Source organism: Canis lupus, chromosome 34 (assembly GCF_003254725.2).
Source record: "Canis lupus dingo isolate Sandy chromosome 34, ASM325472v2, whole genome shotgun sequence".
In the NCBI taxonomy this organism is placed as follows: Eukaryota; Metazoa; Chordata; class Mammalia; order Carnivora; family Canidae; genus Canis; species Canis lupus.
Genome location: NC_064276.1, coordinates 37289865 through 37313626, shown reverse-complemented (window position 1 = coordinate 37313626; position 23762 = coordinate 37289865). Strand labels below are relative to the sequence as shown.

General features: G+C 36.5%; 1 protein-coding gene across 11 annotated transcripts in view; it reads left to right on the top strand.

Annotated features, from left to right (window-relative positions):
* SPATA16 (spermatogenesis associated 16) overlaps positions 1–23762 on the top strand; it is a 236455-nt gene that overhangs the window by 8403 nt on the left and 204290 nt on the right. For all 11 annotated transcript variants that reach the window (XM_025425617.3, XM_025425616.3, XM_025425615.3 and 8 more), the window contains exon 2: positions 16199–16835. In XM_025425617.3, the coding sequence (XP_025281402.1) occupies positions 16218–16835 (618 nt within the window). In that variant the 5' untranslated portion in view covers positions 16199–16217. The remainder of the gene's footprint in view (positions 1–16198; positions 16836–23762) is intronic.

Below are 23762 nucleotides of genomic sequence, written 5' to 3'. Positions count from 1 at the left end.
ACTTCTTACAATCTCTAATACAAATGGTTTTCTTACTAAGGTCTTATTAATTTGAGAACATTAGAATTTTTAAATTCCATTTACTTTTTCCCTTAGATCATTGTTGCCATTCTTTTAATTCTACATACATATTGAACTTGGTAGAAACATTTTTCTTACTGTTCCATATGGTTAATTGACAATACTCATTTTTATGTGTATATTCTCATAACTTTTACAGTTATTCTTCATTCCTTACTACAGTTCTTCCTTGCTTCTTCTTCATTCTCACTCTGTGCTCCTTCTGAGGTTCCAACTACACTTCTGTTAGACTTTTTCACTGTATTCCACATTTCTCCAAAGTTATTTCCTATATTTTACATTAGTTTACTTTTCTACTTAAATTCAGATATTTTCTACTGCTCCTTGAGTTTACTAATCCTGTCTTCTATTGCATCTAAAAATCAGTTAATTTAATCCATCTGAATGAGTTAATCTCAGAAAGCATATTTCTCAATTCTAGAATTTTTATTTGATCCTTTTTTACAGATTCTAATACTCTGGTAAAATTATTTGTCTTGTCGCTCTCTATTGTTTTGACTATATTAGAGTTATTTTAAGTTCCTTAGCTAACTCCAATATCATCTTCATCTATAGATATGTTTCTATTGACTACTTTTCCTTTTGGTTTCTTATGTTATTTTGGGGAGTCTGAGGGGCATACTTAATAATTTTTCATTAAAGACTGAATATTGTATATAGAATATTATAGAGGATTCAGATATTGTATCTTTCTCTGTAATGAGTTCATTCCTCTCTTCACTAGGCAGGTAACATGATAGTTCATTAGAATTTAATCATGACTTGTTCCATGTTGAGGCTGGGTTGAAGCTGGGAAAAAAGCCTACCTCTACCTCTGGTTTACCCAGGTCCTAAGAATTTGCAGCTGAAAGTCCAATGTTTCCCTGAGGCCCCTTCTTTCTGCCAGTCCTGTCTCATAAGACTGCCAAATTTTGCATTGCTTTTCAGAATCTTTCCACTTAGATCTTTAGCATTCTGCTCCATGATGCCCAGAAATTGGTGTTTATTAAGGTGATAAATATCTCTGTATTTGAGGCTCCCTCAAATATCTACCCAAACATGTGCTGGTTTCTTATCACTCAAGGTTCTCCTTCCTCAGTTGCAATGCTTCTGAGATTCTGTTTCCTCCCTATGCCCAACTGGCCAATACCCCCAGGATAAAAATGGCTGTAAAAGTCATTTCAGTGAAGAAGTTACACCCTCTCCATTTCTCATTGCCTCGCCAGCATCCTAATACACTCAAACAGATGATTTGGTATTTTATCCTGCTTTTCTGTTTATTCTCAACAAAAGTTTGGATCTGCTGCAAACTACTTCCCTCCACCCATAGCAGAAGGCAACATGTAACCAAATAGTGTGAATGATACATTTTGGCAGATTCAGATTGTGAAAATTAGTAATTTCAGAAGTATGGCTTTGTTTTAAGTTTGATACACATCAGAACTTTTTCCCAAGTTCTTTGACTTCATGGTTCTCCTTTTTCAGACATTAATTAGGAAAATATTAGTGGCTAATTAATATACAATCGGTTTTCAAACATTTCTCAATTCCAGAAACCTGTAAATCTTCATTAAGTGTAATTCGAACCTGATGGAAAAAGTGAGAAATGTATTTATAAACTATTTTGATATCTCCCCTATCTTAATTCTAAAATTAATTTCTCCCCCAGATGAATGCATTTCTGCAAAATAAGTATCATTATTTATACCAGAAAAAGATTCAAAGAAATCTTCAAATAATAATGCTAAAAGAACTGTACTAGGAAGAAATTAAATGATTATTTTTCTTTAATATTTTTTGATGAGGGGGGAAGGGGCAGTTTAGAGTGTATGGTAGGGGAGCCCCAGAGAGCCCTCTTTGCCCCTTTCAGCCCCTTTATATCTTCCAGAGGAAAGTAGAGGGAAGCTGGCTATACTCTGAAATGAGGCTATGTGTTTCAAACCTGGGAATGAGTAAGAGGGGATCTGTACTTTGAGCAACCTGAACCAGAGTCAGAGAGGTACTGGAGGGGTGAAGGGAAGATGCATGGTATTTATCAACTTGTTCCTTTTACTGGAAAAGAAGGCAGCAGCCAACAGTAGCCTAGAGGCTTGTAAACTGAGTCTGCTGGCTTCCACAAGGGAGGCAATGAAGTCCAATTAAATATAAAAAAGTTATTTGGGCAAAAATAACTTAAATATATACAAGATCTAAAGAGCTCTGTTTGAACATAGTTCATAATTATATCATCTTTAGCAAAAGAGCAACCTGGAAATCTCGAAAAGAATTAGGGTAAACCCTACTTTTGACTCGAATGTTTATGTGAAAAGACTTGGCACGCATAGATAGGTAGATAAATCTTTTCTCTTTTCCTCTTTCTTTCTCTCCCCTGTCAAGTTCTGTGGTAAGTGCAATACAACATTATGCCATTCATCCTTAGGCAAATCATGTCAACAATCTTGTCCAACAGTTTCTGAAGTGTTAAAAATGACCCTTTGTTCTTCAGCTTTTTTTGTTGTTGTTGTTCAGCTTTTAAGGGGAAGGACAATTCAGAGATTGTTAATTGAAATGCATTGTAAATATATTAAAAATATTATAATGACAACAATAATAGTTTTATTATATAATATGTTGGGAGATTAGAGGATTTCTATGTTCACTCTCTACCTGTCTCCACCCTCACTCCAAAAGGTACTTTATAGAGATTTATAATGATCTTGGTGAAAATAAACATCCAGTTCAACCTCAGGGGGAAATAATTTAGAACCTGTCTCATTTTCATGCCTCAGGTTCTACTTGTGTGATAGGAGTGGCAAATATTAATCATTCATTACCTGTAGTGTCCCCATTTTGTGAATCATGTGGTATTTGGGTTGGTATATATGATAACAGTGGAAAGTAGAGGAGCTATCTCTGTTTCTGATTGGTATTCTCTTATTTTACTGACTGCTCTCCAGGACACAAAATCCTTAGGGGGGGTGAATGTCTTGAGATTCATTTCTTTTTTTCTTTTTTTTTTTAATTTTTTTTTAAATTTTTATTTATTTATGATAGTCACAGAGAGAGAGAGAGAGAGGCAGAGACATAGGCCGAGGGAGAAGCAGGCTCCATGCACCGGGAGCCTGATGTGGGATTCGATCCCGGGTCTCCAGGATCGCGCCCTGGGCCAAAGGCAGGCGCCAAACCGCTGCGCCACCCAGGGATCCCGAGATTCATTTCTTATGCAGATATTAATTGCCAACTTATGAAATACAGGGAGAAAAATTGTGTGTGCGCATATAAACAGTTTCGCAATATAAAGCAAAGCACTGATAATTAAACATTACTGGTATGTTTATGTATAAACATTATGTTTGGAATTTGTTCATGATATGGTACATATAGTATATTTATCAACTCTCCTTTGTAGAGCACTTACTATGTGCCAGATGATGCATTAGTCCCTAATACATGTTGTTTTGTTAATCCTTCAATCATCCCTGTGAGGAATGAATTCATTTTCATGTTTTAGGATGAAGAAACAAAGATTCATCAAAGTTAAGTAGTTTTTGTTAGCAAGAAACAGAGTTAGGATTTGAACCCAGTATCTTTTCAAGTCCGAAAGGTATGTCCTGTCCTCTAAGCTACTTTGATTCTTTTTTTTTTTTTTTAAGATTTTATTTATTCATGAGAGACATACATAGAGAGAGGCAGAGACATAGGCAGAGGGAGACGTAGGCTCCCCATGAGGAACCCAATGCAGAACTCGATCCCAGGACTCCAGGATCATGCCCTGAGCTTAAGGCAGACACCCAACTGCTGAGCCACCCAGGCGTCCCTACTTTGATTCTTAAACTTAGAACACCCTCCCAGGAAAGACAGAGAGCAGCTCTAATCTCTTGTTCCCAAGCTTCTATGAAGCACAATCCATTTCGTTCATCTTTGTTAATCCCCCAGGAATTATCCCAGTATTTTCACCTCTTAGGAACTCAATAAGTGCTTGTTTACTAAAGGGATGAATGAATGTCTACCAATAATGCATCTTTACAAACCTAGTTTTGGGGAAGGTAAGTGTATAGACCTTTGAGTGTTTCTGTAGCATCAACAGCTATTGCAGCCTTCATCTTCCCGGCAGTCTGCTTCATCAGTGCCAACGCAGGGACCAGCTTCAGCTCAGCAAAATAAAGCATATGAATGCATTGGCCCTCGGGCCGGCATGGTCAGACTCCTCTGGAATAGACTGTGACCATAAGCATGCTTAGGGCACTGGCAAAATAGCATTACCCAAAAATAGTTTCTGGAAAAATTTGGTCTAGCATTCAATATTTCAAAAAGTTAATTATCAGAATAATATCTGAAACTTGAACATTTAAAAAATATTTTATATAGTTTGGTATTGATTTTCCTAATGCTTTTATTTATTTATGTATTTGTTTTATTAATACATTTAATTTCAAGTGGTAGGAGAATGGAGTGGGAGTCAGGACAGGTTGAATAGACAGTAACCGTATTAATGCTTTAGACCTCTCGTATTTCTGCTAGAGCTCTTCTCTGCCTATTAAACATGCAGATACCTATAGGTATCTGCCCCAGACTTAGGGAATCAAAATCTGTGAGGCCTGGAACCTAAGAGGCCTCAGGGGATTCTGATCCGTACTAACATAGGATCGCCACTGAATCATAAACTTTCTGAGAGTAGAGGTGATTTCTGGTTCAACATTGCATCCTGTACTGACACAGATCATGACAATGAGTAGTTGCTTAGTCAATCATAGATGAATATTGAATGAATTAATGAATTCTTAAAAGGCAGATTTTTTTAAGTCACCACTGTGTAATCCACCCTTATCTTGCTTACTTGGTGCTATGAGTTTTTATGTGTGGTTTTTTTTTTAAGATTTTATTTATTCATGACACATACCGAGAGAGAGGCAGAGGCACAGGCAGAGGGAGAAGCAGGCTCCATGTGGGGAGCCCGATGTGGGACTCGATCCCAGGTCCCCAGGATCACACCCTGGGCTGAAGGTGGCGATAAACCGCCAAGCACCAGGGCTGCCCTAAAATGTTTTAAAATAAAGCAGAGCCTACTATTTAAATGTCTTTGTACACTTAATTTGTATTTCCTGAAAACACAGGTTTTACTTTTGTACAAAATGAGGATACATAAAGTCAAGAAACAATATAGTATTTCAGAAAAAGGCTAAATGTGTTTTTATCAAATACTTTAGTGGTCTTCAGCACTCTATCTAAGCATTCTAGTAATATCGTAAATTGGGAAGAGAAAAATCACTGTTTTGCAAATTTTTGGTGAGGCAAAAATCATCAGTAGGTGCTAAATTGGGATCCAGAAGTTTGATGAGGACCAGAATAATTACTCTCAAAGTGTCTCCCTAGACACTCCCTAGAGGCTGCTTTTAAGTTGCCCCAGGGAAATCTAACATCTTGACCAGGTGATTAAAACTGACATCATCAAAGCAAGAGGACATTGTGTGTCCCCGAATGTGATATCTAGAGAAAGACACATCATTCTGTAGTGTCTGGGTATGTTTAACCTGAATCTAATCATGTAGAAGTATCAGTCAACCCCAACTGGGGTAGCTTCTATAAAATAGCTGTTCAAAAATACTGATGCCACGGAAGACAAAGAAAGGCTGGGGAACTGTTCCAGAGCAAAAGAAACTAAAGAGACATGGTAACTGTATGCAATACGTTATCTTAGCCTGACTGTTATTATACTAGAGAAGAAATTCTAAAAGCACATTATCAAGACAACTGACAAAATTGGAATCAGAACTGTAGATTAGACATTAGTATTACATCAGTGTTAAAGTCAATGAATTGGATAAATATATTGTGTTACATATAAGGTATTACTGAAATTAAGAAATGTGCACCGAGGGGAGCCCGGGTGGCTCAGTCAGTTAAGCATCGGCCTTCGGCTCAGGTCATGATTCCAGGGACCCCATGATGAGGTCTCTGCTCAGCAGGGAGCCTGCTTCTCCCTCTGCCACTCCCCTTGATGGTGCTTTCTGTCAAATAAATAAATAAATAAAATCTTAAAAAAAAGAAATGTGCCCTGAAGTAATAAGGGGTGATGAGGTGTGATGTATACAATCTACTTACAAGTGATTCCAAACGAATAACTATTAAGTGTATATATATATATATATGTGTGTGTGTATCTCTCTATACTATGTGTATCAGTCTACACTGAACACATACATTAGGGAGAGAATTACAAATGTTGGCCAAAAATGTTTAAAATTGTTAACAAAGATGGATAAAGGGCAATTGAGAGTTCTCAATATTATTCTTACAACTTTCCCATAAATTTGCAAGTTCCAATACAAAGTCAGATTTTTTCTCTCTCTCTTCTTTCTTCTTTCTTTCTTTCTTTTTTTTCATTCATTCATTCATTCATTTTTTTGCTTTTTAAAGATATATTCCCTACTTCTGGGTGATTTAACTTTAAAATACGTTTGAGAACAATTAAGTAATTTAAAGTGTAGATCAAAAGATATGAAATGTTCATGGTTACTGTTCATTAATTTTGTGACTCTGCAATCAAAACACTGAACTATCCAATATACGTTTTTTCATTTGGAAATGGCAACTGTGACCACAATTCACTTCGTATATTGTGGTAGGAGGCAGTGGAGTAAGGTAAAAAGAATTCTGAGAGCTGCAAGATATGATATATATCTTGCACACTGATTTGCTGTGTGACCATGAACAGGTCATTTCACCTGCCTGAGACTCCATTTTTTCATCAACAAAATGAGATTAGATTTGAGTATGTTGAAAGGTTTTCCTCCTACAATTCTGACTTATAGTTTAAGAAATAAAATCTGAAAATCTAAAATTTAAGAACCGTACCAACAGAATTAAAGAGGTAACAAAAGTTAAAGGGAAAAGAATTTCTTTACACATTCATGCAGTCTCAGCTTCATAAGTAAATAGAAACTTGAATCACTTTTATAAAAGAACAGAGCAATGTTTGCAAAGAAACAGAACAAATCCAAACTTTTTCTCAGGATGTCCCTGAATTTGGCAGGCTGATTGCATTTATGTCTCAAAAATGTAGCCAGGGTCCCTGGCTGGCTCAATAAGAAGAGCATTCAACGCTTGATCTGGGATTATGAGTTTGAGTCCCACATTGGGTGTAGAGATTATTTAAAAAACAAACGTTTAAAAAAATGTTGCCGAAGTTCTGTGAGGCACACTGACCTTCAAGTTCCTGCCACAGCAAATGAATTACTATTTTCATAATCAAATTAGATTAAAGATTTTAAGGAAGCAGAGACATGTCCTCACGGACTGCACTTGTAAAGATAGCAAGTTTTATCATTATCACTTTCCCAAAAAGGTCTTATTTTTTCTAATTCTTTTGGTTCTTTATGAGCCATACTTTATTTCAACAAAGAATGAGGGGAAAAATTATTTATTCCCTAATAATGATTTAACTGGAAGAGACCAGGGTAAGTATGTCATAAATATTGTTGACTTAAAGTAGCAGCAATAAAAGTTTTAGAAAAAGAAAAGAAAGAGAAAAAGGAAAACAAAAGAAAAAGAGTCAGGATGCCACAGTGCCTGGAAAAGCTTTCAATGATTAAGTCAATTTGTAAAAAGCTACCTTCTATTTAGGCGACTTTCCAACTAAACCACCTCAGCTTTTGTAATGTAGTGCAGCAAGGGGGAAAAAGATAATTTTCAATTCTTCATTTAACGTGCAATAAGATACAATCTTCCATTTGTCCAATCAACAAATTATTGTGTACCTACTGTACATCAAACACGTTCTGAATATATAGCAGTGAATTAAGGATACAAAATGCATTCTCTCACAGAGCATGGTGGAGGAAGATAGATACTAATGAAACACACGTAAGAAAAAAGCACTGTGATAATGGATATGGGTAGATTAGAAATAGATATGTGACTGGGGGTGGTTACTTTAATTCATCAGAGAAGGTTTTTTGGGAACAGACATTTAAGCTTTGATCTGAATGGCATGAAACACAGTAAAGAAAATATTCCAGCACAACTAGCACAAAGGCTCCTGGATGGGAATGTACTGCTAAATTAGCAGAATAAAATAAGTAAAAATAAAATGAAAGCAGGGTGGCTGGAACATAGTAGAAAAGGGAGGAAAGTTGCGATGAATTTTCAGAGGGAGCAGAAGCATAAGGGATTTGTATTCTATTCTAGGTGTTTTGGGTAGCCCTGGAAAGGTTTTAAGCAGGAAAGTGGTGGGATCTGATTTTCATTTAAAAGAGTGATTTGGACTGCTGTGTGTGAGGAAGCAATTGTGATAATCTAGGCAGGAGATCTTGGGGCCTGGAGGAAGGTATTGTCATGGATATGCAAAGAGGCAGAACTTTGAAAGAAAGAGGCTGCAGGACCTGATGATGGATTGGAGGATGGTGGGGGATACGTGAAAGAAAGGAGTCCAAGATTATTTGTAAAGTTCTGTCCAACCAGATAGATGTGGGAAGACTGGAAGAGGGGCAATTTGAGGGAACGAAAATGAAGAGATTTGTTTTCAGCTTAATTTTAAGATGCACACTAGACAATTCAAGTAGAGACGTCCCATAGACAGTTGGGTATACAATTTTAAGATTCTGGGAGTAGTGAAGGGCTAGAGTTGTAACACTTGAAGTTGAGAGCATTTGATGGAATGTGAAGCTAGAGGACGGGACAACTCACCTAAGGAAAGAATGTAGTTGGATGAAAGAAGTGGCTCCAGCTCTCAGGTGGAACAGAAGAGGAAGAGCCAACCCAGAAGACTGAGGATAAGTGGCCAATGAAAACAGACAATAAGGAGTGCATGGTGTCAAAGAAGATGCGAAAATGCTGCTCCAGTGTCCCCTGAGAGGAGTGCTGCTGAGAGGTCTGGCAGATGAGGGCCTACGGTTGGCCTTGAGGACCAGGAGGAGAGCGGCCTTTTACATTTTTTAATTTCCTTTAAAAATGTTTTTATTTGTGTAGTCGACACACAATGTTACTTAATCAGTTAGTTTAAAGTGTACACCATAGTGACTCCACTTCTCTATATGTTATGCTCTGCTCACTACAGTGTGGCCACCATCTGTCACCCTGCAGGGCTGTTACAATATCACTGACTCTAGTCCCTGTTATTTCATTGTACAAGAGCAATCTTAATGGAACGGTAGAGACTGAAGCCTGAAGAGAGTGTCTTGGGAAGAGAATATGTGATGAAAAAGCAGATACAGAGAATATAAACAATTATCTTCAGTCGTTTTGCAGTGAATGGGGGAACAACAGGAGAGAGTGGCAGGAGGATGAGTGGCAGGAGGATGTGGAGGCAAGGGGATTTACTTATTTGTTTTTTCTTTATTGCTAGATTATTGCACACGTCAACAGGATTAAGCCAGAGAGGAAGAGGTGATATGGAAAGGTGACAGTTGCAAGAGCACAGTCATTAAGAGGATGGAGACATGGGATCCCTATAAAGGGTGTAGCCTTTGGAAAAGCAAAAGGAAGTCCAAGGAGGCTGCTTGTGTAATTACCTCACCTCTTCTCTTAATTGATGTGCCATCACATAATGATCTCATTTGATTCTCACATAATTCTTGCATATCCAATCATTCTCATTTCCAGAGGAGGAAAATAAAGTTTAGAGAAACTGGAAAATTTCTTCCAGAACATTCAGTTCAATCTAGAATTCAAACCTTTCTTGCAGCTCTAGCCCGAATGCTTTTTCCACTATATAATACCTTGATGAAGCTGTCTTTCCAAAGCTCTCTCCAGTGCAACATGGCAGATATTCACAGTGAACATACAAAGAAGTACAGTTGTTTCGATGCCGTTAGTCCCATTTGGTGACTTAGTGATCAGCAAATTATTTAGTAATTTCAAGTTTGAAATTCCTGGAATCCGCTCATGTGAAAGTTTAACGTCTGATGTCCAAATCATTGTTTTCTGAATTGAATGACTGCTGGAAGGTCACACTTAGACTTGCAACTAACTAGCTAGCTAATGAACTAAATCTAAAACCTAATGCTTTTCTCAACAAATTTAGTTCATGTACTTGCTAACCAGAAATTGCCAGTTTATTTTGTTACCATTTTAAATGGAGTTCCATGCAATAAAAAGGCAGTAAAGTTAAATACCTGATTATTAAATTTCAAAAAAAAAAAAAAAGAAAAAAAAAAGCTAAGGTAGGGAAAACATCCAAAGCCCAATCAAATGGTGGTGCAGTGCAGCGAAATTTACTATCCTATCATCCAAAAGGTATGGAATTTGACATCGGATGTCCTGGGTTCAAGTTTTAGATATGGTAAGCTCTCTTGGTGATCTCTTTCAGGTTGTTTAATCGTTTGGTTTCCTCATTAGTAAAATGGGAGTAGTAATACTATGCAAAAGAGCTGTGAGAAACAAATAGGGTAATCCAGTGAGATAACTTTATAAACTGGAAGTACCTGTTGGTTGCTATTATTATTTATATGGCACTACACGGAGTGTTTTAATTTGTATTTCTTAAGCTTTGCGAGCCAAATTCACTCTCCCATCTGATAATGATGAACTGTTGTTCATTTATGGATCCTTAGATAAAAGAGAAGAAAATTGCCTGCAGAGGGACACCTCTCATTCTCCTATTCTAAAAAGCAAATCTCTTGAAATCGCCTCAGTCACATTTTCCCACAGGAGCCCGTCCAGTATTGCCACCACAGTACGCGCTTCAGCCACGCACTCATTTGAATAACAAATGTACATTGAGGGCCTTTTATATTCCAGGCTCTGAAGGAACTAGACATCAGGAGAGTAAAGGGATTGGGACACATTTCCACTTCTCCAGTAGTTCAGGGCGTAGTATGAGAGTGTCTCCTCTGTATAAATTTATCTGTACATCCCTCCTCCCCATGCTCCACCTCTCTCCCAGCTATGAGCTCTAGAGTGCCAAGACCCTGCCTTGGTCGTCTTTAGTTTCCTTTACATTACTTACTACAATTTGTTGCTCATAGTAGGTGTTCAATAAATAATTATTAAAGAAGTATTTTTAGTCTGTTTTTTAAAATATCAAGGTGTACTAGTGGACTGACAAGCAAGATGTTTTTTTTTTCTTCTCATAATGTTTCTCTGGTTACATTTAACAGTAAGTTAAAATTAGATCCTTTTCTTTTTTTTAAGAAAGAAAACCATAGCAACTGTGATGTTGAATGTTTCAGAGAGCACATTTTTAAGGGTTTTCTTTTTCTGAATTGCCTCTGTTTGTGGTGCCTATTTCAATCGAAATTCTAATAAATAATTTGTGGTACTAATAGCCATGTAAACCACTGATTGTATCGATGAAGCTGTGGAAACTCCCACATAGAACAGAATGCTTGAAAAACGCTTGAAACAAAAAATAAATGTGTTGAAAAATCCACTGTATATATTTAAATGGTTACTCCCTGGAAATGGTTGAACGTTAACCTCTCTTTATTTCTTGTACCTGCATTTATTATAAAACCTTGGAGATTGTTCTAATGCTTCTTATAAATATTTGCCAGAGATCTTTTTTTAAGGCATGTCTCTATGAGGAAATCAATTTTACAGTGCTGTCTTCTAAATTAAAGAATGGGCATTTTTACAGAATGTTATCAGTGAATACTTCTTTGACATACATAATGATGGTCTAAAGTTTTCTCTAAGAGTATTTTTATTGAAGTAATGATTAAAGTGCCTCAGGAACACTGACTAATGTCATGTTAATCAACTTGACTACTAAAAAAAAATGAAGAGGTTGATAGTTTAAATCTAGTTGGTACATGATTCACTTGAACTATGAAAGGAGAAAATGTACTTCATCCAGGACCAAATTTGAAATAAAATTTTAAAAAACTAGCAAAACACCTCAAAAACAACTTTTGCACAGTTACAGGCCATATCTTTATAAAAATCCAATTTTGTTTCTCCTAAAATGTGTAAATTAGCTTTGGACTCCCTGCATTCATATTGATCAACATCTCTTGAATGGCTATTCTATGCAAAGCACTGAGCTGATGTGAAGATAAGTAAAGCATATTTCTGCTTTTAGGGAGCTTATTGGAAAAAATAAGTCATTCACCCATAACTGCAATGTAGAAAATAAGTGGTATAAATGCCGTAGGTATTCTGAGGGGGGAGAGATGGATAACTTCTGGCTACGTTTGGACAGGTAGAATGAGGTGGCAACAGTAAGATGGAGAATTCTTAGCAGACAGACTAGAAACCAGTATCTCTTGGAAGTAACAAGAAGTTCAGCTTGACTTCAGAGCAGTTTATAGGAGTGCTAAATAAGTCTGGAAATACGCACTGGGTTAGGTGGTGAAAGGCCTTGAATTCCAGATTACTTAAATGGAGTTTTATAATTTTTTTTTAAAAAGTTGTAAGTAAACAGTTGCATAACCCTTTTATAGATATGCAACAGTTTTTATAAAGAACAGGCTCTAAATCTGAAGCTGAAGTCACCTGATTTGTAACCAACATTGATTGATTGAGTTTAGTCATACTTGTTCAGCCTGCACATTTAGGCCACTTTTAGACATTAGGATATTTATTCTGGGTTTTTGAGGGGGCTTGGATTATTATTTCTTCTCTAAATTTGGAATAATTGATCTTCCAGATGTTTGAAAACAAAACATCTGCCCTCAGATTTACTCCTGAGTGCTCTGTGTACCACGTACACTTTTTCCTCCTGTATTATTGTTTCTTATACATATCTGCACTGAAGACCAAAATTATGATTTCTATAAGTGGTTAAAGACTGATGCAGAAAATAGCTGTTTCTTAAAAATAATAAAACCTTCCTTCTTGCAATGAAGAAGGGTGTGGGAAGGAAGATTTGAGTGGGGAATTTGAAGGAAAAATAGAAGAGAGAGAGAGAACGAGAGAGCAGTGGGTCAGGAGGAGAAGAAGGGAGGGAAAGCAATTATCATCTAGAAGAAATGGTCATAAAGATAACTTTATACATGCATATGTTTCAATAAATGCAGAAGAGATAGGTAATGCTGCTGTAGATGCTAAAAATATTACTAGTTAAACCAACTACAGATATTCTGATATATTTTAATAATTGGTTCTTGAAAGTGGAGAATTTAGAAAAGCTACCTGGGAGGGGCACTTGGGTGGCTCAGTCTGTTAAGCCTCTGCCTTTGGCTCAGATCATGATCCCAGGTTCCCTGCTCAGAGGGGAGTCATCTTGAGATTCTCTCTCTACTTCTGCCCCACCCCCCATTCACATGCTCTCTCTCAAATAAAAAATTTTAAAAAAGAAAAGAACAAAAAAAAGAAAAAAGACAATAAGGTAAGATACCTGGGAGATACCATGAAAATTTTGGAGTAGGTCACTCACCAGCAATTCTTGTTTATATTTTGCAGTCTATTGTAAGAATGAATAGGAATCCTTAAAATTGAATATTTTGAGTTTTTTTTTTTTTTTTTTTTTTAAATTTTTTTTTAATTTTTATTTATTTATGATAGTCACACACAGAGAGAGAGAGAGAGAGGCAGAGACACAGGCAGAGGGAGAAGCAGGCTCCATGCACTGGGAGCCCGACGTGGGATTCGATCCCGGGTCTCCAGGATCGTGCCCTGGGTCGAAGGCAGGCGCCAAACCGCTGCGCCACCCAGGGATCCCGAATATTTTGAGTTTTAAATGAGTTTCAACAGCCTCACATCTCTTTTGCATCAGAGATAGTATTAGACCAAGAGGGGAACCTAAGTATAATTTCTATAGTATTTGTAAGAATCCATATTTATTTGGAATTTAGCCTCATCGTGGTTTATAAATTTTACTCAAAATTTCATACAATATTTAAAAAACCATTTAATGCATATGGGGGGGTATTGGAGTTATGCTACTTCCATTTCTTTATCTCTGCTACTGAAAGAAATACTGGTATAAATGTGTATCCCTAGTGTCCATCCACCAGAGATCCTAAGTCAAGGACTGAAGCTTTTACTCAACCCAAATCCTATGTAGCATAAGAATAAACATAAGATAGAGTGATTGCCAAGACAGTTTTCCCCTCACCACTCTGACTAGCCACATTAGCGGTCCAAGAAATGTATTAGACGCCAGCCATAATTCTAAGAGAAGAAAAAAAAAAAAACAGCCTTGCAAAAAGTAATGCTATGTTGATGGGTCCTGTGATGCCCAATCATGGTAATCTTCTTCAATATTGAGCATAATACAGACTGGCAAAAATTTTATTTTATTAGATATCTTCCTGCAGAGACACATAACTCAGTATAAGTCATTGGGGAAATATTCTAATATTAAACTTTTGCAAATTGGGGCACCTGAGTGGCTCACTGGTTGAGCATCTGCCTTCAGCTCAGGTCATGATCATGGGGTGCTGGGATCAAGTCCTGCATCAGACTCTTTGTGGGGAGCCTGCTTCTCCCTCTGCCTGTGTCTCTGCCTCTCTCTCTCTCTCATGAAAAAATAAATAATCTTAAAAACAAAAAAAAAAACCAAACTTTTGCAAATTAACATCCAAGACCACTATTACTGGAATTATTGGAACGTGATCTTTCCTATGAGATAATGTGGACCATCACAGTAGGGTTTTTTATATATCCATGTTTGAATGAAGCCCTTTCTGATAACACAAATGTTCAATGGTAGAGGGAGAAAAGTGCCTGAAGGCTACAGCCATATATACAATTTTGCTTCTTCTTCACTTTATATAAGAATTACCAGGTCAGCGTTTAGAGTGTTTTAAATGTTTTCTATAGGCAAATTGCTTTCTCTTTTTTTTTTTTTTTTTAAGATTTTATTTATGTATTCATGAGAGACACAGAGAGAGAGAGACACACACACAGGCAGAGGGAGAAGCAGGCTCCATACAGGGAGCCTGATGTGGGACTCGATCCCGGGTCTCCATCACACCCTGGGCCGAAGGCAGAGCTAAACCGCTGAGCCACCTGGGCTGCCCAAATTTCTCTTTCTTACAAACAAACAAATAATCAGCGATTTTAATAAAATCATGTTTTGAGAAGCTACTCAAGACTATCTTCAGTCAGGTACTGTCCTTGTGGTAGATGAGAAGAAGCAAGAAAGTTAGCTTTTATGTCACTGTTGTCCTATTGTTATCCTCAGCCCTTCCTGTGTTTTCTCTTCTCTGTGTTCCATTAGCTATCCTAAAGAACAGCATCCTAATAGAGGAAGAGAGTAGAGTAGTGAGTAGGGAGGTAATAGCATTCCAGGTTGTATTATACAGAGATTAGAAAAACTAATGACCAACAGCATGACCTGGATAAGTAACTTAACCTCTTTCTCTCTCAGTTACTTTGGAAAATGCGGTTCTTATTCCTATATACCCTACATAGTTGTTTCCATGACAGAGACTGAGAGGTAAAGGAATCTTTAAAAAAAATAGGAACCTCCCATACTACATAATCATTAAATCTCAGGGTATTTTATATTTTGAAATTAACTAGCATCAGAGACAGTATACAAAAGACCATTAATTATTAAATTTTTTGAACAATGATGATTTAGGAAAATGTCTCATCTTTATATAAGTACAACATTGATATCACTGCTACAAAAATACTAAGATGGTAGACTTAAGATGAATATGTGGCTCCACATTAATGTGAGGTAGAAGGTCATGTTCTGCTATCAAATTAGTTCTGAATAATAGTTATCTTTAAAGCTGCTTAAACTTGAGATTTTCATTACTAATAGAAGAAATAAATTGAGGAAACATTGTGCTTACAACATTTCTGGAAGCTTTTCAGAGGAAGCAGCTGTGGTTTCTTTAGACTCCCGAGTCTATTATGCAGGTTAGCAGTATATTTTATAATGAGTTCTAGACCACCTGCCTTTCCAAGGAAATTAATATTGAGATGGATTTTTTTTTGTTCCCAGTGCCTATGTATAAGGTTTTCCTATTCAGTGAGTTTAGGCACCCATAAAAATGTTCATTCAGTGTTGTTCAGCTATAGATGATTATTTTTAAAGACATCATCTAAATGTGTTTGCAACAAATTCTTGGTGAGTTTTGAGATTGAAACATCTACTTCTCTAGTAAAACTGTCAGCAGATAATGTACGTACAGTTTTACTTTAAGATAATAAACACTTATAATGAATAAAACAAATATAAATGAATTTGACTATAGTCTTAAACCACTGGAACTTCAAAATATTGTTTTAATCATTTTCCTTATTCTCTTAACCCTTACAGGAGTTTCAGGGGGGAATCAATGGATTCAGGAAGTGATAAGAATTTGGAGAATACAGTGAATAGGATCTATCCTGATCAACTTGTTCCAAAGATAAATACAAGCAAGAAAGTGTCTACCTTAGCAAATCAACCAAACATCCTAGAAATGTCACAAGAGGTTAAGAAAAGTTGTGGAGATAAACAGGTAGAAATCACAAGTGAAAGAATAAAAATGGCAAAGAGCATCAAAGAAAAACAAAGCAATGATTCAGAGAAAGTGGCCTTTAAAAGGAAGGCAGAAAATGAAGAAAAGCCAGCTGGAAAGAAAGAAGCAAAGATAACTGAACTTGACAGCATGTTGATCAGTATGCCTTTGCCTCACATCCCCTTAAAAAACATCATGGATGTAGAGGCGAAGTTGGTCTACGTTGATGAAGAGGATGTGAGGTATGAGTTTGTAGAGTCCTTCATGTCCACTGGCATTCGACCTACATCAAACCAACGTGCTGCTGAAATAGTAGACCCTTTGCATGTACCTAATTTCAACTTCCCACCTCAGATTGACAAATGGCTTCAGGTAGCCTTAAAGGATGCCAGCTCTTGCTACAGACAAAAGAAATACGCTGTGGCAGCAGGACAGTTCAGAACAGCATTGGAGGTATGGGATTAAAGAATGTACAGGTTGGTGACAAGCAGTGAAATGGCAAGTAGGATGATACTGAGTAGCTCTGATCATACTGTAATAAACACTGATCATGGAGTGAAAATATTGAATGATATCAGGATTATACGATTCCCAGTAAATATAAAAGCAAATAAGATATAAAGCAAATAAGATATGTCTACAAATTATATGCCTGTGTGTATTTGACATAGAGAAATCTCCCCAAAAACATACGTCCTGCTTTTTCTCTGCTAACCAACCCTGCAGTAAATGGTAACATATAAAAATGCAGTTGGTTTTGTAATTTAGGTGTATACCTATAAAAGCCATAAAGTTTTAGTACAGTGGTGGTGGTTAGAATATAGATTCTCTCTCTAGAAATAGGCAGTTAATGAGTAAATGAATTTTCCCACTTTGATATGTAGTCTTCATGATTACATGCACCCATCTTTACTGTTAGCAAAGGCTGATAATTTATGCCTGATATTTATTAAAAACAAAGTAGCACCATTTTACTTTATCATCAAACTTTGCTTTCCTTCCCATTCTAGTGAGCTTTATGAATAATTACTTTTCTCTCTGCAAGCAGGTAAATTCGTCAGTATTGTTTATGGCATAAAGAAGTAGCCTGCGGACTAAAATTTATTTGGGAATCACCACTAAAACACAAAATAGGTAGTGGGAAAAACTGTTCCCTCTTATGACTCCTGAAACCTATAAAAAGACCAGAGTGGGTTACTAAAAGTCATATTGACCTGTCTGTATTGGTGACTGCATATTTTCATTAATTACAAAAAATTTTTTTTTCAATGCATTCTGTATGTGCTTGGTGGCCCCTGGAGATATAAAAACATGAGTTAAAACATGGGCCTTTCCCCCCAAGAGTCTGGTGAGGGAGGCAGACCAGTAAACAGTTAAGTGGAAATAGTGTAAAGGGACAGTGAATCCACATGAGATAGAAGGCATGAGCAGGAGTCAAGTGTGAGATGTTTGTGCTGGAGATTTAAAGAGTAAAGTGTTATTTCCACTATTACTTGCAGGTTAAAATGACTACATCCACAATGAATTATTAATGGATAATAGCAGACAATGGTGTCCCTAAATATTTAAAAAGAAACTCTAAACAGAAAAGGAGGCCCAAAGAGGTATGAAGTGATGAGGTAGTGCACAAATAGATGCATCTGTAAATATTTCTGTCCTCACAAAGGGTCGTCTACACAAAGAAGGGAAGAGTAATGCATTATGTAAATTTGTGAACTATGTAAAAAGTGCCAGAAAATTAAGTTATCCACAAACCACTGAGATTCCTATGCTGTCCTTTGAGCTTAAGACCAGAAGCCTCTGGCTGAGGAAAGGATGCTAAGGAAGGCTTCAAGAAGAACCCTGAGATCTTTTCAGGGCCATTTTCCACCGAATATATTTTTAGGGTGGGGGACCAGGGTTTAAAGATATAATGGTAAAGATGAAGAAGAAGAATCATTTTGGAAATGAAAAAAGAAAAGTATAAAATAAGAAAGGATATAAACTTCAAATTAAGTCTAGGTAGAAGCAAAAAATATCTGCATTAACTGGAAGAAAATACCTGGTTTTTCATAAAACCCAGTGTTCAAAATGATAAAATTTGAATCAGGCTTTAATGACCCCAAGATATAACTGTACTAGAAAATGCTTTTGTTCAGATTCTCTCTTATGTGCTCTCTCTCTATCTCTCACTCTCTTTCTTTCTCACCGTCTTTCCCCACCTCTCTGCGCTCCCCCCCACCCCCCAACAAGAGTTTTTAGGAAAGTGCTGGATGCTGACACTAATTACTGGTAATTAACAAAGGTAATTATTTTGAGACCAAAACTTAGCTTAGACATCTGGTCTAGCTTTTGTCTAATTATCTTGGGAGTTAACTTTGAAATTTTACCTAGAATGTCTCTTAATAAACTAGAGCTGCTGGGAATAGAAAAGATTTTTAACCTCTTTAATCCTTTCTTCTCCTAAATTTAACTTCTTCAATACAGACTGTTTATGGGTATTATTTAATGCATCTCTCCCTTTTCCTTATGTTTTAACATGGCTCCAAGCAGGGTAGAATGGATAACAGAGACCAGGACATAATGATAAGGATCACACCTGGAAGACAGATGCAGCAACAAATATTCGAGTGTATGTAAGCTAGGATTAGGTTTGGCTGCAAGTGACAGAAAACCCCAAAATAACAGTGTCTAAAGCAAGAGAGTTTATTTTTCTTTCATATAAATGTAGGTAGTCAAATGCTGGTATGATATGAGCTCCACATTCTACTTTGTTCCTCAAGCTCATGATCCAAAATGTCAGCTCCAGTTGGTGTCGTCATATCTACGTTCTAGCCAGCCAGAAGTTGGGAAAGGAAGGAGAGAGGCATGCTCTGTCCCCATGAGCACAATTCACAGAGGTTGCACACACTATTTCCATTTCTTTTCCATTGACCCAAATTTAGTCATGTGACCATACAAACCTACAAGGGAGGCTGAAAACTGTGGTCTTTATTTTGGCTAGCCCTAACATCCAGAGGTTGTATTCCTAAGAAGAGAATGGATATTGAAGGATAACTAACAACTTTCCCATAGAGTGCTTATTACTTGGGAGGCAGCGCAAGGCATATGGAATGCTTGCTAAATGGGCGGTAGCAAGCTGGCTATAGGAGGACACAGAACACTGGTTGTGATTGAAAAGAAACAATAAAAATTGAGGAGAGGCTCTGAAGATTAATTGACATGATACTTTTCAATGTTTTTAATAACCCCACTAGGAATATTCTATTTATATGGTAGTTTCCTTGTACTCTTGACAAATTATTAGCTCCTTTTGTTTTCATAACATGGTTACTACATAGATAAATTTATGGTAATATTTTAGAATGATTGAGATAAAATGATAAGCAGTGATTCGGAAGAAAACAGTTTAGCTCCCCAAAGCAGTCAATTTTAATATTTTAGGATTTCGAACATAGGAGGCATTTAATTAGATGGACTTGATGAAATAATTTATTTTTTATGCTTTACTTTTACTACATAAAGTTAAACCAGTTCTGTAGGTGAGATTAGTGCTTAGTCCCGTGACCTACTTATCCATCTGTGTTAAACTTTGTTAAAATTTATTAAATTTTATTAAAATCAGTCATTATTTGCTCTTGAGTTTGTATTCACATCAGAAGATATACCAATAGGGCAAAAGATACAAGCTGAAGATAAAAACACATTTATATTAAATCACATTTGTATGCCTAGAGTCTTAATCTTTAAAGGACAATTATTATTTTTTTCTATAATCAAAGACCTGATGATAAAGAACACAGGAAATCATTTTGATAGAACATAAATCTTTGCTTTATAGGCAGATTACTTAAAAGGTAAAGGAAGAGAACCTTTCACAACATCAGGAGCAGACCAATAGTCCAAGAAAATTTTGTCATTCTGGCAGATGAAAAAATATGAAGTTCTAGTTTTTCTTAAGCATAAGTACATCAATCATCTGAAAGCTTATTTTAAAAAAACTTAAAATAAATTTATTTAATTTTATCCAGCTTGATCATACATAAAATTCCTTTCTCAAGGTTCCTTTTGCAAAATCTTTCTAAAACTTCTTTAGATTCAGATTTTTTTCCTATTTTTTCCTCTTTTCTACCTCTCTCTAGAATAAAATTACTTTTTCTTTAAAAAAAATTCATCTCCATTCCTCATACCTTCTTTTACTGAAAACACACATCCTACTTTCCCTGCATACAGAGATATTTCCTTTATTACTTCTAGTAGTTTTATTTATATATTAGAATTTTAAAACCTTAATTTTAGTAAAAACTAAGTAAGCAATTGTGAACTGTTGCACCAGCATTCTTTAGATTGGCAAATTTACATTTTATGACTCCTAGAGACATATGCTTCCTTAGAGTACAATTTCTCCAATGTGGCATAAAATATGTTTACCGATAGATCCAAATATCTTTAGTTCCTTTGTAAAAAGGAAACCAAAAGAGGATAAACCTATGTTCAGTAATTAATTCATGTTTCTACCTTATTTGGAAATGAGCTGGATATTTAATGAATTTAACTTAACTCTTCATTGAACTAAGCCAAATTTTCAGGTTTCAGGTTACTATAACAACTATTTGAAAAGTTCACCTAACAACTTTTTACCCTTCCTGATACAGGAAAGACATTAGGGTTTGAAGCTGACGGCCAAGAAAGAATTCTTGAGACGTCTTTGGTGCAAAAAAGATGGTTTTATTAAAGCACAGGGACAGGACCCACGGGCAGAAAGAGCTGTACTGGCTCATTATATACTTTCAAATTGGAGGGGGTTAGGAATAGTGTAAGCCTCCCAGGTATTTTGGAAACAAGGTTTCCAGGATCCTGAGGGGGCTAGCTATTGTTACGAGAGGTCATTTATTATTGTTTAGTAAAAACTCAGTCATGAGACCCTTCAGATGTATATTGGTGGGTCATCTACTTGGCGGATGATTGCCAACATATATCTTGGGGGTGGGTGATAGAGATAAAGGAAGTTTCCAAAGGAATTTTTATATGTCAAAGTAGACTTACAGGGTCCTCTGGGTTGAGCTAAGACTGCCTTTTGCCCTTAGCAAAGTATCAACATCAAGGCGGTTGAGTCCCTAGAGGAAGGTCACTCAGCCTGTTTCACAGACTTGTCAACGGGCTGTAGGTAGTAAGAGAATTTAATACTTTTTCTTCAGCCTTTGTTTCCCACATCACTACCTACATGTATTTTAATTTACTTGTTCTTGACAATTATGTTTAGATTACCCACAAAAATTTCATAAAACATTAAACAAAGTCAGTCATCCAGAGTATTTTCAGGCCAACAAATTTTAGTAGAGATAGTAAGAACTTAATTAGTAAACCCAGGTAGAATAAAAATTTTATGTTTAATGCTGATAACAATAAGGAAATGCCTTAAACTAGCTTTTATGCACTAGAGATTATAACTCTAATAACTTTAATTTGCCTTAAATTAGCTTTTATTTACTAAAGATTAATCCTAGATCATGTGAACTTAAAAATCATTTGGATTAATTTCTATATTTCTGAGAGTTTTAGAATACCCGGCCCTTACAAGCGCTTGCCTTTAAACCAGCTAAATTGAGCTCTTTTATAAATTAATTTTGGCAATATCTATCAAGCAGTAGAAAAATATCACACCTACAATACCCATAAACACACAGACACAGAGACCTTATAGTTTCATTCAAAAGTTTTAACCATAAAACAGGCACAGTAATGTAAAATTCATTAGTTATAAAAGAACAGTTGGAATAAATTAAGTTTACTCAGATTGGGGATCCCTGGGTGGCGCAGCGGTTTGGCGCCTGTCTTTGGCCCAGGGCGCGATCCTGGAGACCCTGGATCGAATCCCACGTCGGGCTCCCGGTGCATGGAGCCTGCTTCTCCATCTGCCTGTGTCTCTACCTCTCTCTCTCTCTCTGTGACTATCATAAATAAATAAAAATTTAAAAAAAAATTAAATTAAAAAAAATAAAATCTTAAAAAAAAAAAGTTTACTCAGATTGCTAAAGCTTTTTCTACTAATATTTGGAAAGACACTTAAGATTTGCACTTGACCTTGACCAGTAAACTGGAAGCTATAGAGCAGTTTGTATTTAAAAAAAGGGGGGGGGGGAGGCAGGAGGAAGGAAGGAATGAACTTTCCCTCTGTCCCCCACAATCTTTTTCCTTCAGTAAGAATTATTACCTCCCTGAAGTTTTTACTTTAAAGAGATGGCCTAGATAAAAGTTTCCATCTCAAAGGCACAGGGAAGGAATATAAGTTCCTCTAAGAAGGACTTTGGTTTCCTAAGGCCAATATTTACATGTCTTTTGAGATAAATGGGGGGGGGGGGAGGACATTTTAGGATTGGTTGAAAAGAGTAGGTGAACCTTGAGCTGCCCCTACAGCTGCATTTTTAATGTTGCAAAGATACGTAAGATAAGGACAGCTGTTCTCAATTCCTCAAAGAATCGGCCTACAGCCTCCAGGGACACCAAGGGTTGATCCACCAATTTAACTACATTATCTTTTTTAGTAAATTCTTTTTTCAAAGGCCTCAGAAGTTTTTTTTTTTTTTTTTTTCTCTTTCTCTCTGGGTATAGAGTTTCATTTTGGCGTAAGGGAGGAAGCCTAAAAATAAATTCTTATCAGGCTTTGCAATTGGGCCAATTTTTGACCACAGAGCTACTTTGTAGTTGTTAGCCAAGACAAATAGTAAATATTTCTGACAGTACCAAACAACCCCTTAGATTTAAGAGGTGTCCCCAAAGAGGGTGCAAAAGATATTTTAATTTCCTCTTTCTACCCAGTACTACAGAGAGCTGGGAAAGCTGAATCTAGTAAGAATTCTCACCCTTAGCTGGCTTCTGCCAGTTTTTTCAGGATCCCATCTGCAGATTCTGACTGGGGTTTAAAATGGAGAGTGTAGCTCTGATATTTACTAGAATTTGGCAAGGTTTTCCATTAAATTTAATTTTAGTTTCCTTTAGCTGTGTAAGGCAATAATGTAGCAGTTTACCAGAAGATGAGTGAGTCCCATCAATTTGAGGAGGGGCCCATATGGGGGCCTTCCTTTGAAGGTATAGATATGGGAGCATTTGAGCTGGTATTAAAGAATTTGCATAGCGCCTTTGAGGACAATCTGTTTTCCAGTGTCCCAGATGATTACACCTGAGACAACAGTTTCTGAACCAGTGTTTTAATGATGGATCTTTAGGAGGGTATAATGGGAGAGGCATAAATGTTATTTTAGATATCCTTCGTGTCTTTAATTTTTCATCAGTCTTTTGCAACAAAACTTTAAAGTTATTTTAGAGTTTTGAAGCCTTTTGGAAGCTTCTATATACCAACTAAGATAGGTATCCTATTCTGTTTGATTTGGGAGGCCTAGC